This window comes from Schistocerca cancellata, chromosome 3, assembly GCF_023864275.1.
Source record: "Schistocerca cancellata isolate TAMUIC-IGC-003103 chromosome 3, iqSchCanc2.1, whole genome shotgun sequence".
NCBI classification, from domain to species: Eukaryota; Metazoa; Arthropoda; class Insecta; order Orthoptera; family Acrididae; genus Schistocerca; species Schistocerca cancellata.
The window spans coordinates 556,698,326-556,713,456 of NC_064628.1; the positions used below are offsets into that span (position 1 = coordinate 556,698,326).

General features: G+C 38.4%; 1 protein-coding gene across 1 annotated transcript in view; it reads left to right on the forward strand.

Moving 5' to 3' along the window:
* The window catches only part of LOC126175399 (Ca(2+)/calmodulin-responsive adenylate cyclase), a 501,843-nt gene that overhangs the window by 368,769 nt on the left and 117,943 nt on the right, over positions 1-15,131 (forward strand). Inside the window, exons 17-18 of the mRNA XM_049922190.1 lie at positions 1,430-1,550; positions 11,828-11,947. Of these exons, the coding sequence (XP_049778147.1) occupies positions 1,430-1,550; positions 11,828-11,947 (241 nt within the window). The remainder of the gene's footprint in view (positions 1-1,429; positions 1,551-11,827; positions 11,948-15,131) is intronic.

Consider the following 15,131-nt stretch of genomic DNA (forward strand, 5'->3'; position numbering starts at 1 on the left):
TGACTGTATGTGTGTTGATGTAAGTGGTAAGTGTTCTGTGTGTGTGTGTGTGTGTGTGTGTGTGTGTGTGTGTATGTGTGTGTGTATTATTATTATTATTTTCCTTTACATTCTTAGGAGAGAAATGGAATTTGTTCTCATCTGTTTGGAATTTCTATCTATTGTATGATCAATCAGTGTAAACAGTGAGTGGTTAAGGCATTTTCATGTAGTCATTTAGTAGTAGTGTAATAGTTGTTGTATCAAATGGAAAAAATCATATAATATTTCCGGACACCCGCTGAAGATTCCTTGTAAATAAGGTAAAAGATGTCTGGGTGCCCAAGTTAAATAAAAAGAAAGTGAAGTGGAGCATGCAGTTGTTCTTTTAAAGTGCTTCAATTTATATACAGCTGCTGTGAAAATGGCCATCACAAGAAACTTGTCTTTAAATTTCTTGCATGAGCTTGCTTCTTGGAGTGCATCCATTCTAAGATTCAGATATTACACCAAGTGCCTTCACTTGTTTTTGTAGTTGCAGATATACCAAAGTCCAAAGAGTTTTGAAGACAACAATGTAGGTGAAAGGATGGTAAGATAGTGGTTTGGGATTTCAGGCAAGACACATCTCTGACAATGCAACAAATTGGCTCATATCCAATCTCACAAAGTATGGGTATCAATGATGACAATGTGAGGGTATATGTTAAAACCATACATCAAGTGATGAAAGGCAAAGTGCTTCAGAAAGATTGTTTGTGCTTTGTAACATTACTATTTTTATAGTCATCTTATAACAACTTGCTACCAATTTTCTCTCTTCAGCAAACAACTTCATATTATTCAGTTCATTTTGATGGTTGTTCCTCCAGATATTGTATCACCTCTTTTCTTGCTGCTGTGCACATATACACTAACACATCACAAACTTCAGTGAGGTTTGAAAGTCAACAAAGAAAGTTAAAATCGAAAGTACAGACAGCAGAGGGGTCACTAAAGACAGAGAATTAGCTCATCTAGACAAGGCTGTGAAAATATGCAATTGTGGCCATATTCAAGGCACAATCTCCATGATATGGAAATTTGAGATTGCCTGTTATTGAATAAGCACACACAGTATGAACCATTACACCACTTTGTTAATGGCGAAGATCAACCCATTCACCCCTCATTTTCTAATAAGGTTGATAAATATAAAAGTATCTCTTGCAGTGAGAGCTTTGCACTGTGAATGCTAAGAATACTTTCATATTTCCAAAATGTAGTATGGAATAATATTTTACTTTTTAGAATGGTACAGTGAGGAACAGTGAAACTAAGAAACATGTTCTTTTCCTTAAATAGAATAATAATACAAAGTGGTTTCTGGTTTTACTATGGATGTTAATTTTTTTATCAGAGCAAATACATAGTCTATGCTCATCATTTATATGACTTTATTGTTTAACAGGTCAGTTGTCCCACAGCACGCTCTTGCTGTTGTCTACATTCTAATGTTCTTATTAGCAGTTATAATTCATGGTCGACAAGTAGAATGGACGGCTCGACTTGATTTCCTGTGGCAGATACAGGTTTGTACTTAATTTATCTTTATAAATTTCAGTAAGAGCTGCATGTGTGGTGCATATCCAGTGGCAGCATCCTGTAAATTCTCCTATATGTTCATCTGATCAATATCCAAAGCTGATAAATATAGATCCCTTAAATTTCTAGTTTGATTCCTTGATTTGATTTCGATTTCTTATGGAAACCGACAATCAAAGTGTTAAATGGTGTATCAGTAATGTCATATTTTCCATAAAGGAACCCAGGACTGATGTAAATTACTTTTAAACTGTAGGAAACTGGTAATGACTGTGAGGTGACAGTGATTTAAGGCACTGCACCCTTAGATAGAATGACTGCAGTTTAAATCTACATGCAGCCTTTGAACTGAGTTTTTCATAGTTTCCCAAAGTCATTGAAAGCAAATGCTGGGATGGTTCCACTGAAGAGCCTACCCTCCACTGTCTACCTCCAATCTGAGCTAATACACACAAAAATGACCTTCTCCAGAATGAGACTTCAGTGTGTAATGTTTCTTGCTTTTGTCTTTGGGCATAATTTCATTTCAACAAACATTTTAGTTCTATACACAGCAGTTAATGTTACTCAATGAACAAGGGGTAGTGCTAATGAAGACCACCTTTTTGTTACATGACTAGTTTTGTCTTAAAAAACCTTTTACAAGTATTTACCTACAGCGAGATACCATGGAATTGAAAATGGCAGCAAACTTGCAGGATTTGGTACCATCAGAGGTCATTTACAAATTGTGGTGGCAATTTTAGTGTTCATAAACCATTCCAAATGTAACACTTCTTTGACTTTGCTGACATTTTCATGTTTATGGCACCTTGCTTTTGGTATTAAAAATATGAAGCTATCACTAACTAGAACATTGGTCCAGTGCTGCAGTGCTTCACTAGGCATGGTCTTGTTGATGTACACACTAAAACAGCCATTTTGTGATCAAAAATAGTTCTCTAACTAAGAAGAGGTCTTCGTGAATACAAGGTGCATCTGAAAAGTCTGGTGAATGATCCCATACATTAAAAACTGCGCTGGTTAGGATGAGACACTTATGCATACACATTGAGAGAGATGTCAAATCACAGAAGTGACCAGTGATGCATGCAGCAGTGAAGCTAATAGAGTCAGTGTGAGGACTCATGTCATTGCAAAATGGAGCACAATATGAACCAGTGTGTTAACATGAAGTTTTGCTTCAGATTAGGGTAAACAACAACAGAGACTCGTGGAATGTTAGTGCAGTGTACAATGTTGAAGAAGTGTGTAAAAGGGTGTGTTTGAGTGGTTTAAACATTTTAGAGATGGAAAGAAAGGTTTTGAGACTGAGATGCATTCAGGTTGACCATCAACAAGCACACTCCAAGACAACATAGAACGATTGTGATGTGTACTCACGGATGATTGTTGGCTGTCTTTAGGAATGAGAGCAGAAGAACTGAATGTAAGTACAGACAGTGTAAGCACTATCGTTCACAAACATTTGAAAATGTGAAGATCTGTGCCCAATTTATAACACAAAGCCTGATAGACAAGCAGAAGCAAACTTGGATGGAAATGTTTGGAGACCTCATCAACACATCTGCCCGGAATCCACATTATGGGAGATGAGCCCTGGTGCTACCACTATGGTAAGGAAACCAAACAGCAGTCAGCAAAAAATTTTCGCTTCCCCACCTTCCAAGAAGAAAAATCGGGTGACAAAATCTACAATTAAGATAATCATGATTGTCTTTCCAACACCGATTCATGATGAATTTCTGCCCAAGGATAAAAATGTCAATGTGGAAGGGTTACAAGTGAGTTTTGAATCAACTGCTGCAATACATTAGCAGGTACTGCCGGAACTGTACCAGAGTGAACAGTGGACTTTCCTGCAAGACATTGTCTATCCACACACTGCTTGACTTTCTTGCTCAGTGCAAGGTGACTGACTGTTTAACACCTCCCTTATTAATGGCTTGTACATTTGGTGTTTAGCATCTTGTTGAAATCATAAATATGTCATATTAGTAATCAATGTTTTGATGTGAGCTGATTATTGGTACTAGTTCATTTTACCAGATGATTTCAGACATTGCCCATCATTAATGGTATCTGTGCTACTAAAGACATGCATTTCTTTTAATACATCAATTATATTATATATAGTATTGTCTTATGCATAGGTGATTATTCGTATCATTATAATGTGACCTGCCATATGAATAATGCATTTTAGCATCTGTCAGTGATGATATTTCGTAACAATCATGTAATAATAAGATTATATGTTTTATATGTACATAAATGCAATCAGCATACTGTATTTTCTACGGAAATATGTTCATTTGTCATTGGCAATTGTTGTACATTCAAATATTATTTTTTGTTGTGTGTATAAAAGAAAGATGATGAGACTTACCAACCAAAAGCGCTGGCAGGTCGATAGACACACAAACAAACACAAACATACACACAAAATTATAGCTTTCGCAACCAACGGTTGCCTCGTCAGGAAAGAGGGAAGGAGAGGGAAAGACGAAAGGATTTGGGTTTTAAGGGAGAGGGTAAGGAGTCATTCCAATCCCGGGAGCGGAAAGACTTACCTTAGGGGGAAAAAAGGACAGGTATACACTCGCACACACACACACATATCCATCCGCATATACACAGACACAGACACTGTGTATGTCTGCTCGTGTCTGTGTATATGCGGATGGATATGTGTGTGTGTGCGCGAGTGTATACCTGTCCTTTTTTCCCCCTAAGGTAAGTCTTTCCGCTCCCGGGATTGGAATGACTCCTTACTCTCTCCCTAAAACCCAAATCCTTTCGTCTTTCCCTCTGCTTCCCTCTTTCCTGACGAGGCAACCGTTGGTTGCGAAAGCTAGAATTTTGTGTGTTTGTTTGTGTTTGTTTGTGTGTCTATCGACTTGCCAGCGCTTTTGTTTGGTAAGTCTCATCATCTTTCTTTTAGATAAAAGATATATTTTTTTCCACGTGGAATTTTTCCCTCTATTATATTCATATATATATATATAATAAAATATATAGAGTGACTTTTTTCCCATAAAAGATGCTGCTGTAATTGACAGAAATCAGAATGGCTTAAAACCATAAAAATTGTAGTATCTCAAGTTATACCCAACAGATTAGGGTCCCAGGATAATAGAGAGGCAGTTACTCTAAAATCTTCAGTGAGCAACTGGTTTTTTTCAGCAGAAAATCTTGATTCTGCAGAGTATAATACACTACTTTGTCCACATTATTGGTGCAATTTCTTTAACAGATCACGGGTAACACTAAAAGTAGTTCTTACTTCATTGATAAACAAACCAGTGAACTGTTCCAACTGTTTTCCATTCCAGTGACATTTGTGGAAGAAATTACACCAATAATGTGGACAAAGTAATGTGTTGTGTTCTTAAGAATCAAGTTTTTCTGCGATAAAAACAGGTTTCTCATTGTGAGATAGACAGACCAAAAGTCTGGCAATAAGATCAGCAACTAGTTTTGCTTCCAAGATGTCACCAACATTAAAGTCCCAGATGAAGGGGCAACACAGTCCTAAACCCAGTTCCATTCGTTGGCTTCCATAGGGAAAAGTTGTTTGCTGCTGACAAACAGTAAACTGTCAGTGGTCTGCAGTGATCCACTGAGGTTTGTGGCAACATACATAAATCGGAAACAATGTCCACCAAATATTTTTGGCCTGACTGGCTATCACTGATAAACAGGTGCCATGATGTTCACAGGCAGTCAGCTGTGCCTTTCACTCTTCATTAGCAGGTGTAGTGTTAGTCAATGAACAGCTCCTTCATGATCTGTGGTATTACCACCTATCACTGCTAGTGCTGCTTTGAGACAACAGCTTGCCAATTTGTGTACACAATAAATCAACCTTGGCACTAGAGAGTCATAATCAGCACATCCACATGCTGCTATCTCCGTTGTACTGCTGCATGGCTCTGTTACTGTGATAAACTGAGTGGGAGCAATGGCTTCTTGAATCTGTCAACAAGCTCTGCAACAGTGTCTAATGATATTTCTGTTGGGGCACTACAACTACCTTGACTTGTTGTGGTAAGCAGCAGTTCTATACAGTGTGCAGCAAATTATCTGGAACAGTACCAGTATCCAACTTGCTCACTAAGTGCCAAAGGTACAGTGAGGGCTTGCGGTCTCCAACGTCCTCTTGTGTCAGCACTTTATGAATTCTTTCTTCTTTGGAGGCTGTGACAGATCAATTCTGTCTTGAGCTTGTCATAAGAATTTGCCACTAGTGGGGCACTTATGGTGTCCTGTACTTCCACATCAAAGCAGTGATCTAGCGGGTTGTAGCTAAGTTCACATCAGCTTAAAAGAGCATTGGGGACACCGCTTGTCAGGTGTAGCTGGAATTAGGGCTGTCCAACTTTTGTTAAGTGTGTATTTGTTAAGCCAGGTGGTATTGCTTGAAATATTACTCTTGAGATCCATGAAATGTAGAAACTTTATGTATCAGAATAAACACACTCACTCAAACACTTAACAGCTCCACCCAATACTCGAAACTGGAAATGTCCCTGAATGTTAATCATTATCTCATAATGGGTAAACACTGACTATGTACATATTACAATGCAAGAAGTATGTAATGCAAAAAGTCAAAGAATAAAATGCCACTGCTGCTGCTGTTGCATACAATGTCATTCATTGATGCATGATTAAATCTGGCAGCTGCAACAACAACACACTAAACACCTGCATGTGTAAATTAACGGGATTTTTCCATGTTATGACAAATTTGTGATCACATTGTGTTGTGTTTTTAGGTTGGCTTTCTAAAGCACAAGCCTAATTTTATCTGGAATTTTCTCCAAGTATGGTATGATAGTGAACTGTGTACTTCTGATAGAATTTTTCTTTGTTAAGGTAACATTATCTTTTATTTTATTTTATTTTTATTTGTGAGAAATTCTTCTTAGTACTTTTAATTTAGATGATATGTTTTCTTTAGTCAATGGATATTTTATTAGTCTCTCTGTCCATGTTCGAAAAAATGCTTTTTGTGTGTTTTTGGATGATAAGAGCTGTTGTTTGTAAAATAGTCTGTGGTTGTCTGTATTTGGTAGATTCTTGCAATCTCAAGAGCCAGGAAGTTTATCCTGTTCATTTAAGATTTTAAACATTGTATTTTTATGAACCCTATTCCACTGTGAATGCAAGATTTCTATTTTGTTTCCTACTCCTTCCAATAAAAGCAATGTATCATCTACATATCTGTGATAGTTCTGAATTTTATTAGTCCATTTTGGATAGTTTTAAGAAAAATGTATTGTTCTCAATATGTTGAAGAAAAATATTCACTAGTGTACTAGCAAGGCAACTTTACTGTGCTATACTGTGTTCTACATATACATAGTTGGTTTTTGAACTAAAAATACTTATGAGGGAATGTTAATTTTAATAAAATAAGAAGACATCCTATTTTGACTGTGCACATTTTCTCACATGTAACGCAAATTATGTTCAATATTTTCAGTAGTTCCATTAGCTCATATGTTGGGGTATATGTTTGTTGTACCTACGGAAATAAATTTTTCGTTATATGAGATTGTCTTTAATTTGTAGTATTAGGTTGCTAGAGTTCTTTACCATGCACTGATTATCATATATGTAGCTCTGAGTCACAATATAATAGAATTTTTTGCAAAGAGAGATGCGAGACTGCCAACATAATTAGCTATTGGTCTGATACGAGTGTTTTCTCTATGGGCTTTTGACTGGGCCATGATTCGGATGGAGATGGGTTCATGCCTTTCCTGTTTTATTGAGTAACAAAATCAGTTTTACTCAGGACTTTTTTATTGTGGCTTGGATTTGATTAGTTGAGTCTTTTTGTATGGCAGTAATGTTGTTTTTACTAAAAACTTCTAAGGTCTTATTTATGTAATCTGTTTGGGACATGGTCACTACTATATTCTCTTTGTCTGCTTTGAGTCTGACAGCATTGTTTTTTTCTATATTTTCACAAATTGTATCAATATTTTCATCTTCTTTTTCAAATAAATTATTATTTTTACTGTTATAACTGTGTTTGATAAATATTGGTACTAAGAAGAAGACCAGTTAGGTGGCCTAGAAAGAGATGGACAGACAAGGTTAAGGAAGATCTCAAGAGGAGAGGAATAACATGGGATGTAGTGGAGAGGGAAAAACTATACCAGGACAGAAACCAATGGAGGCATATCGTTCATGAAGTTCCAACCTGGCTCTCTGGAAGGAAATCCTGATGATAATGAAATATTTTGGATATTTTTCTAGCAAAGTAGTTTCACTCAGCAATAGAAGTGATAGCTGTATGAATTGCTATTTTTACATGTGCAATAATGCTTCCTGTATTAGTGTGAGTTGGTGTATTTGGCAACTTATACACCAGGCCTTTCTATAATAAATCTACGTTCTCATTATTAAATTTTATTTCTGTTACTTATGCCTCTATTGAAAAATTTTAAGTTTTATGCCACATTCTACTCCTTTACTATTGTAATTATATTTTGGATTAATGTATTTAGTTTTTTAATTACACCTAAGTTTAATGTTTCAATGTCCATTTCTGTCTTCCTCATTAATCGATTTCATAATTGTGCCCAACATAGGATTTTGCAATAGTTTTCCTATTTCTAGTTGTGCTAAATATAATTTTAAATACATGTGACACTGTTGGAATAGGAGAAAGCGATCATATGCACATAATCAAATGTCAAATTCTAAAAATTTTAAAAACTTTCTATAAAACTTTTTAAAAATTTCAAAAATTGTCTATGTAACATCCAATCACATTTAACATCAGAAATATTTTTAAAAAGTGATGACTGGTTTCCAGTAACTTAACTACCATCTTCAGATGACAGAAAGATAAACCAAAAGAAAAACCTTCGTAAGTAACAAAATCGTGTAAAAATTGCCACTGACTTACTTTTAAAAAATTTACAGGGACTTAACATACCACATGTTGTTTTATAAATGCACTTGCAATGTACAACACCATTGTATTGTCTATAAAATTCTTATTTTAAAACAAAGATAAAGGAAAATATATTTATACATTAGCAAACAAATAAGAACAAGAAATAATTATTTGAAGAAAGACAAGTTCATTGAGCATACCATGCCATCAGTGACAGCAGTGGAAACAAAAAGCTTGTATAACACAGTAAAAATTCTGAATACATAGAAATGTCCATATATTTATTATCATTACAGGCAATAACTGCTAGCAGAGATTTGCCTTTGAATAGCAGGTCACAAATGTTTACTTTTAGTTAACAGTGCATAGAAGTAACATGGTTATTCAAAACAGAAAAACATTTGTGGTGAAACATATCATGTAAATTGTACTTGAAGCCAAAAGTATAAGATTGTCCAAACAATAAAGATATATGTACACTGGATGACACATGACTTCCTCCCACCCCTGTGCACCCACATTACAGCAAAACTGACCACTACTTTTTGACTTCAAGCACAGCTTACATGGTACGTTTCACTATGAATATTTTAATGTTTTGAATAATCACATTACTTTTATGTGCTGCAAACTAAAAACAAATATTTCTGACTTGCTTCTTCCTTTTCAGAAGCAAATCTGTGCTCACAGTTACTGATTGTAACAACAATAATTGTATGGACATTTCAATGTATAAAAATTTTTACCATGTTATGCAGTCTTTTCATTTCAACTGCTGTCACAGATAGCATGGTACACTCAATGAACGACTCTTTCTTCTAAATAATTATTTCTTGTTCTTATTTGTTTGCCAATATATAAATATATTTGCCTTTGTTTTTTTAGGCTACACATAGCACATTTTCTCTGAAGATTTAAAATAAGAATGTTACAGGCAATGCAACGGCTTTGTACACTGCAAGTGCATTGATAAAACAATATATGGTATGTTAATTCCCCTTAATTTTTTAAAAGTAAGCCAGTGGCAATTTTTACATAACTTTGCTACTTATGGCAATTTTTCTTTTTGTCTGTCTATCTCAGAATGAGAAACCTGTTTTTATCGCAGAAAAACTTGATTCTTCAGAACACAACACATTACTTTGTCCACATTATTGGTGTAATTTCTTCCACAAATGTCACTGGAATGGAAAACAGTTGGAACAGTTCACTGGTTTGTTTATCAATGAAGTAAGAACTACTTTTAGTGTTACCCGTGATCTGTTAAAGAAATTGCACCATTAATGTGGACAAAGTAGTGTATTATATTCTGACTTATTGCCATCTGCTGCTGTACGTGGTGAACACTCAGCTTATTGACAGTGTTACCAGCCTGACTGTTACAGGATTTTGCCATAGTGCAGCAATGCACAACACCAAGCTAACACAACCAAGCGATCGTACATATGCCTCTCTGTTATGCAATTTCTAGCTTTGACTAGACCTCCAGGTACTCCTAAACAAGTGTTATATAATATGGTGCACCATATTAAAGTTACTGATAGCCCACAGGTATCCTGCAGACCTAGCCCTTTGGCACCTTATCGCCTGGCTATCGCTAGAGCTGAGTTTGACATCGTGCTCAAAGAAGGCATTATTTGACTATCAAATGGCACATCATCATTTCCTCTACATTTAATACCTAAGAAGCGTGGAGATCATCGCATGTTTAATGCCATAACTGTGCGAGATTGCTACCCAGTACCATTGTTGTGGGACTATAATTATGCCTTGCATACTGCAGCCATATTCAGTGCCTTTGATTGTGCCAAAGCCTACACCCATATCCTTTTAGCAGAGGAAGACATACAAAAAAAGGGATTATCACTTCCTTTGGTTATTTGAGAGTGTGTACATGACATTTGGTTTACGGAATGCTGCTCAGACAGGGCAGCGATTTATTGATTCATTTCTGTATGGGCTGCCATTTTGGTTTTGCATACATCGATGATATTCGTACCTTTTTGGCCATCAAGGAGCGACACCAACAATATGTTATTGAAGTGTTAATGCACTTAGAGCAGTAGGGTGTGCTCTTTAACATGGCTAAATTTGTGTTCAGGCAATCTGAAATTACTTTCCTTGGCTATCAGATATCTTCTGTGGGTTCCTACCATTATCAGAAAAGTTGAATACCAAACCGAACTCTGTTAAAGAATTATGCTGGTTCCTGCAAATGTTGAATTTCTATTGCCACCATCTACCATGTTCAGCAGAACTACAGGATCCATTAGCTGCAGCTCTTGCCTGCCTGAAGGTTAGAGGCAATGCTCCAGTTCAGTGAATTGATGTGATGTGCTTTGCTTTTTGATTCTGCAAAACAGAGTATGGCAAATGCTGCGCTTCTCGCATGCACCAAGTTCAATCCATCCTTAGCTTTAGTGGTGGACCCAAGTCGGACAGCTATTGGCACAGTGTTGCAACAGTTGTCAGATGGCTCATGTCAATCGCTTGCTTACTATTCACATGAACTGTCACCATCGCAGCAGAACTGGAGTGCCTGTGACCACAAACCTCTGGCCATGTATGAAGGTGTTAAGTACTTTTGGCCTTAGATAGAAGCATGGGAATTTACCGTCTACACAGATGATAAGCCATGGACTTACACCTTTAAGCAGAGCAGCGACAGCAAGTCACCTTGTCTGTATAACCACCTAGAGTTTATAGCTCATTTTAGCACTGGCATTGAGCAGGTTTGACAATGTAGTTGCTGATAGCCTCTCGTGTGTCAATAGTGTTTTAAGTCCTATAGACTTCACAGAACTTGCCCAGGCACAAGAAGGTTGCCAGGAGCTCCAGAGTATCCTAAAAAATGCTGTATTTGCATTGCAGTTGAAACTCATCACTGTTCCTGGTGAACATGTCAAGATGTTTTGTGATATCTCTCAGGGAAGATCTCACCCTTTGCTTCCAGCTGCATTTTATAGACTAGCCTTTGACAGCCTGCACATCTTGTGTCCACCTGGGATCTGTCAAACATTTACCTGCTGTTGAAGCATTTTGTGTGGCTCTGTATGCAATAAAGCATTTTGTAAGTTAAGAAACTCACGTATGTAATGTGAATTATTGGTGTGGAAATCTGACTTATATATAGTGTTTTGCAAATGTAATGTTAAATGTGGATATAATTATGTAATACACAATTGTACTGTTTTATGAAATTGCTCGTAAGTTTCATATGGGGAGTTCTACCTCCTGTCTTGAATCACATATGCGGAAGTCTTAAAGTAATGTTGAAGTTATAATACATAAGATATGGCTTAAATTAAATATCAAGAATCTCATTTCTTTTATTCATTTGTATAGGCCAATGAAGAGAAGAGGGAAATGGATGCCTTACAACACAGCAACAAAAGAATATTGTTCAACCTCTTGCCAGCTCATGTTGCCACGCACTTCCTTGATAACCAGTTCCGCAGCAACATGGTGACTATAAAGTTCAGATTTTATTGTTTAATAATCAGCACTGACTTAATCTCTGTGTGTTTCATTTGCAACTTCATCAAACAGCAGGAAAAACCATGATGGCATGTCAATATTTCATCTACAGATTATTTTCTATAAACATGCATGTCCGAAGGAATATTGCATCGTACTTATTAATAACACAGGCACTGCACTACTGTATCTATCTGCTGGTACCAAGGCAGCCCCCTGAAAAGGAATTGCATAATGTGAATAAGTGCAGGTTGTGATGCATGACTGATGACACATGGAAGTTCAGATGTGGTGATGAGACCTGCACAGATAGCCAAAGCAGTTTAAGCAACCACTCACATAAAGTAGGAAATCCAGTTTGATTCCTGGTCTGGCAAAAATTTTCATTATTATTCCATTATACAGCTGATGTTTGTGTGTGTTCTCTAATGCGAATATATTTAATGTAACTAATGGTATGAGTTGTTCAGGTACCTCTCTTGCACGGCTAATGATCTAGACAAACATATGTTAGGAAGAGTACTCGAGTTTTCTTCTCACAAGTAAACATAACCAATGTGTTGCTTGAGGCTTTCCCGACAGACATGTTGTATATATGGTTCTCGGGCGAGACGTCGGATGTCATAGTGAAAACTCCACAATATTTCACCAGCGCAACTGGCCGACATATTCAGGTGCAACGAACACACTGCTAAGTCATGACTAGAGCCCACTATTTATGCCAGTCTTAAGCAGGAAGTGTGCACACGTGGAGGCGCCAAATTTGATGGCCAATAGCAACGATATCAACCGATGGCTGGAAAGAGAGGAACACCACCTGCCGGATGAAGACTTTGGCGCATGTGCGGAGGCTGCCGCTGCTGCTCTGTGCTGCCATCGACTGCCCCAGTGACCTCTGTCAGAAGCCGCAAGTAAAAATACGTGTCCATGTAGGCATGCGACTATCCTCCTGCTGTCAACAGAATATTTATGTTGCTGGCGAATCATCATCCATCGTATGACCAATAGTACTCCTCTCTGCTCGATGCGACTTCAGTATGGCCACTACTGGATCCCAAACTGTTCTGAGCTGAAAGCCCATGTGTCTGTTTACAAGATTCGTCGCGCTACATATTTCCACTGCTTCCTTAATAACACTGTCCCAGTATGGACTCATCAACGCGAGAATTTTGGTGTGTTGATAATTCATAGAATGGCCTGTACTAAGACAATGCTCGGCTACTGCTGACTACTCTGGTTGCTCCATACGAGTGTAGCATCGGTGTTCAGTACATCTCTCTTCTATAGTGCAACAAATTTGTCCGATGTACGACATGCCGCAGCTGCAAGGAATCTCGTAAACACCGGGTCTTCTTAGGCCAAGGCTGTCCTTAGATGAGCCCAAGAGAGCTCTGAGTTTTGTTGGCGGACGAAACACACATTTAACTTTATGCCTATTTATGGAGTTTTCACTGTGACATCTGACGTCTCGCCTGAGAACCATATTTAAACATAACCAACTTTACATCATATTTTAAGGATAAGAAAACACACTAGCAAGATGCTTGCACTAAGATTTGGATCATAATTCAGATAGCACACAGTTAAGACTTTCTGAAAAGACAACTTTTGAACTTTTGCGAGTACTAGTTGTTTCTCACTTGCTCCACCACACTGCAGATACCTAATGCCCAAGCATGAAGTTTTGTACAGCAGAGTGACAACCAGAGCTCTCCTATTTGTGGATGTTGAAGGCAAAGAAGAGGGGGAGGTGGACAACTTTGTGAAATATGGTTTGATATCTTGTTGGAGAACATAAATTACCATGCAAAAATAGTCACATCCATCTGCACATATACAGACACAAGCAGACATATGTAAAGGCAAAGAGTTTGGGCAGAGATGTCACTCGAGGCAGAAGTACAGAGGCAAAGATGTTGTAGAATGACAGGTGAGGTTTGAGCGACGGCAACTTGAAATTTGTGGAGGTTGAGGCCTGGTGGGTAACGGGAAGAGAGGATATATTGAAGGGCAAGTTCCCACCTCTGGAGTTCTGATAGGTTGGTGTCAGTGGGAAGTATCCAGATAACCCGGACGGTGTAACACAGTGCCAAGATGTGCTGGCCGTGCAGCAAGGCATGTTTAGCCACAAACACTGTCTGCCTGTGTCCGTTCATGCGAATGGACAGTTTGTTGCTGGTCATTCCCACATAGGAAACTTCACAGTGTAGGCAGGTCAGTTGGTAAATCACGTGGGTGCTTTCACATATGGCTCTGCCTTTGATAGTGTACACCTTCCGGGTTACAGGACTGGAGTAGGTGGTGGTGGGAGGGTGCATGGGACAGGTTTTACACCGGGGGCAGTTACAAGGGTAGGAGCCAGAGGGTAGGGAAGGTGGTTTGGGGATTTCATAGGGATGAACCAAAAGGTTACAAAGGTTAGGTGGATGGCGGAAAGACACTCTTGGTGGAGTGGGGAGGATTTCATGAAGGCTGGATCTCATTTCAGGGCAGGATTTGAGGAAGTCGTATCCTGCTGGAGAGCCACATTCAGAGTCTGATCCAGTCCCGGAAAGTAAGCTGTCACAAGTGGGGCACTTTTGGGGTTCTTCTGTGGGAGGTTCTGGGTTTGGGGGGGATGAGGAAGTGGCTCTGGTTATTTGCTTCTGTACCAGGTCAGGAGGGTAGCTGCGGGACGCAAAAGCTGTTTTCAGGTTGTTGGTGTAATGGTTCAGGGATTCAGGACTGGAGCAGATTCGTTTGCCATGAAGACCTAGGCTGTAGGGAAGGGACTGTTTGATGTGGAATGGGTGGCAGCTGTCATAGCGGAGGTACTGTTGCTTGTTGATGGGTTTGCTGTATTACACCACCACCTACTCCAGTCCTGTAACCCGGAAGGTGTACACGTGTGAAAGCACCCACATGATTTACCAACTGACCTGCCTACACTGTAAAGCTTTCTATGTGGGAATGACCAGCAACAAACTGTCCATTCACATGAACGGACACAGGCAGACAGTATTTGTTGGTAATGAGGATCAACCTGTGGCTAAACATGCCTTGGTGCACGGCCAGCACATCTTGGCACAGTGTTACACCGTCCGGGTTATCTGGATACTTCCCACTGACACCAACCTATCAGAACTCCAGAGGTGGGAACTTGCCCTTCAATATATCCTCTCTTCCCGTTACC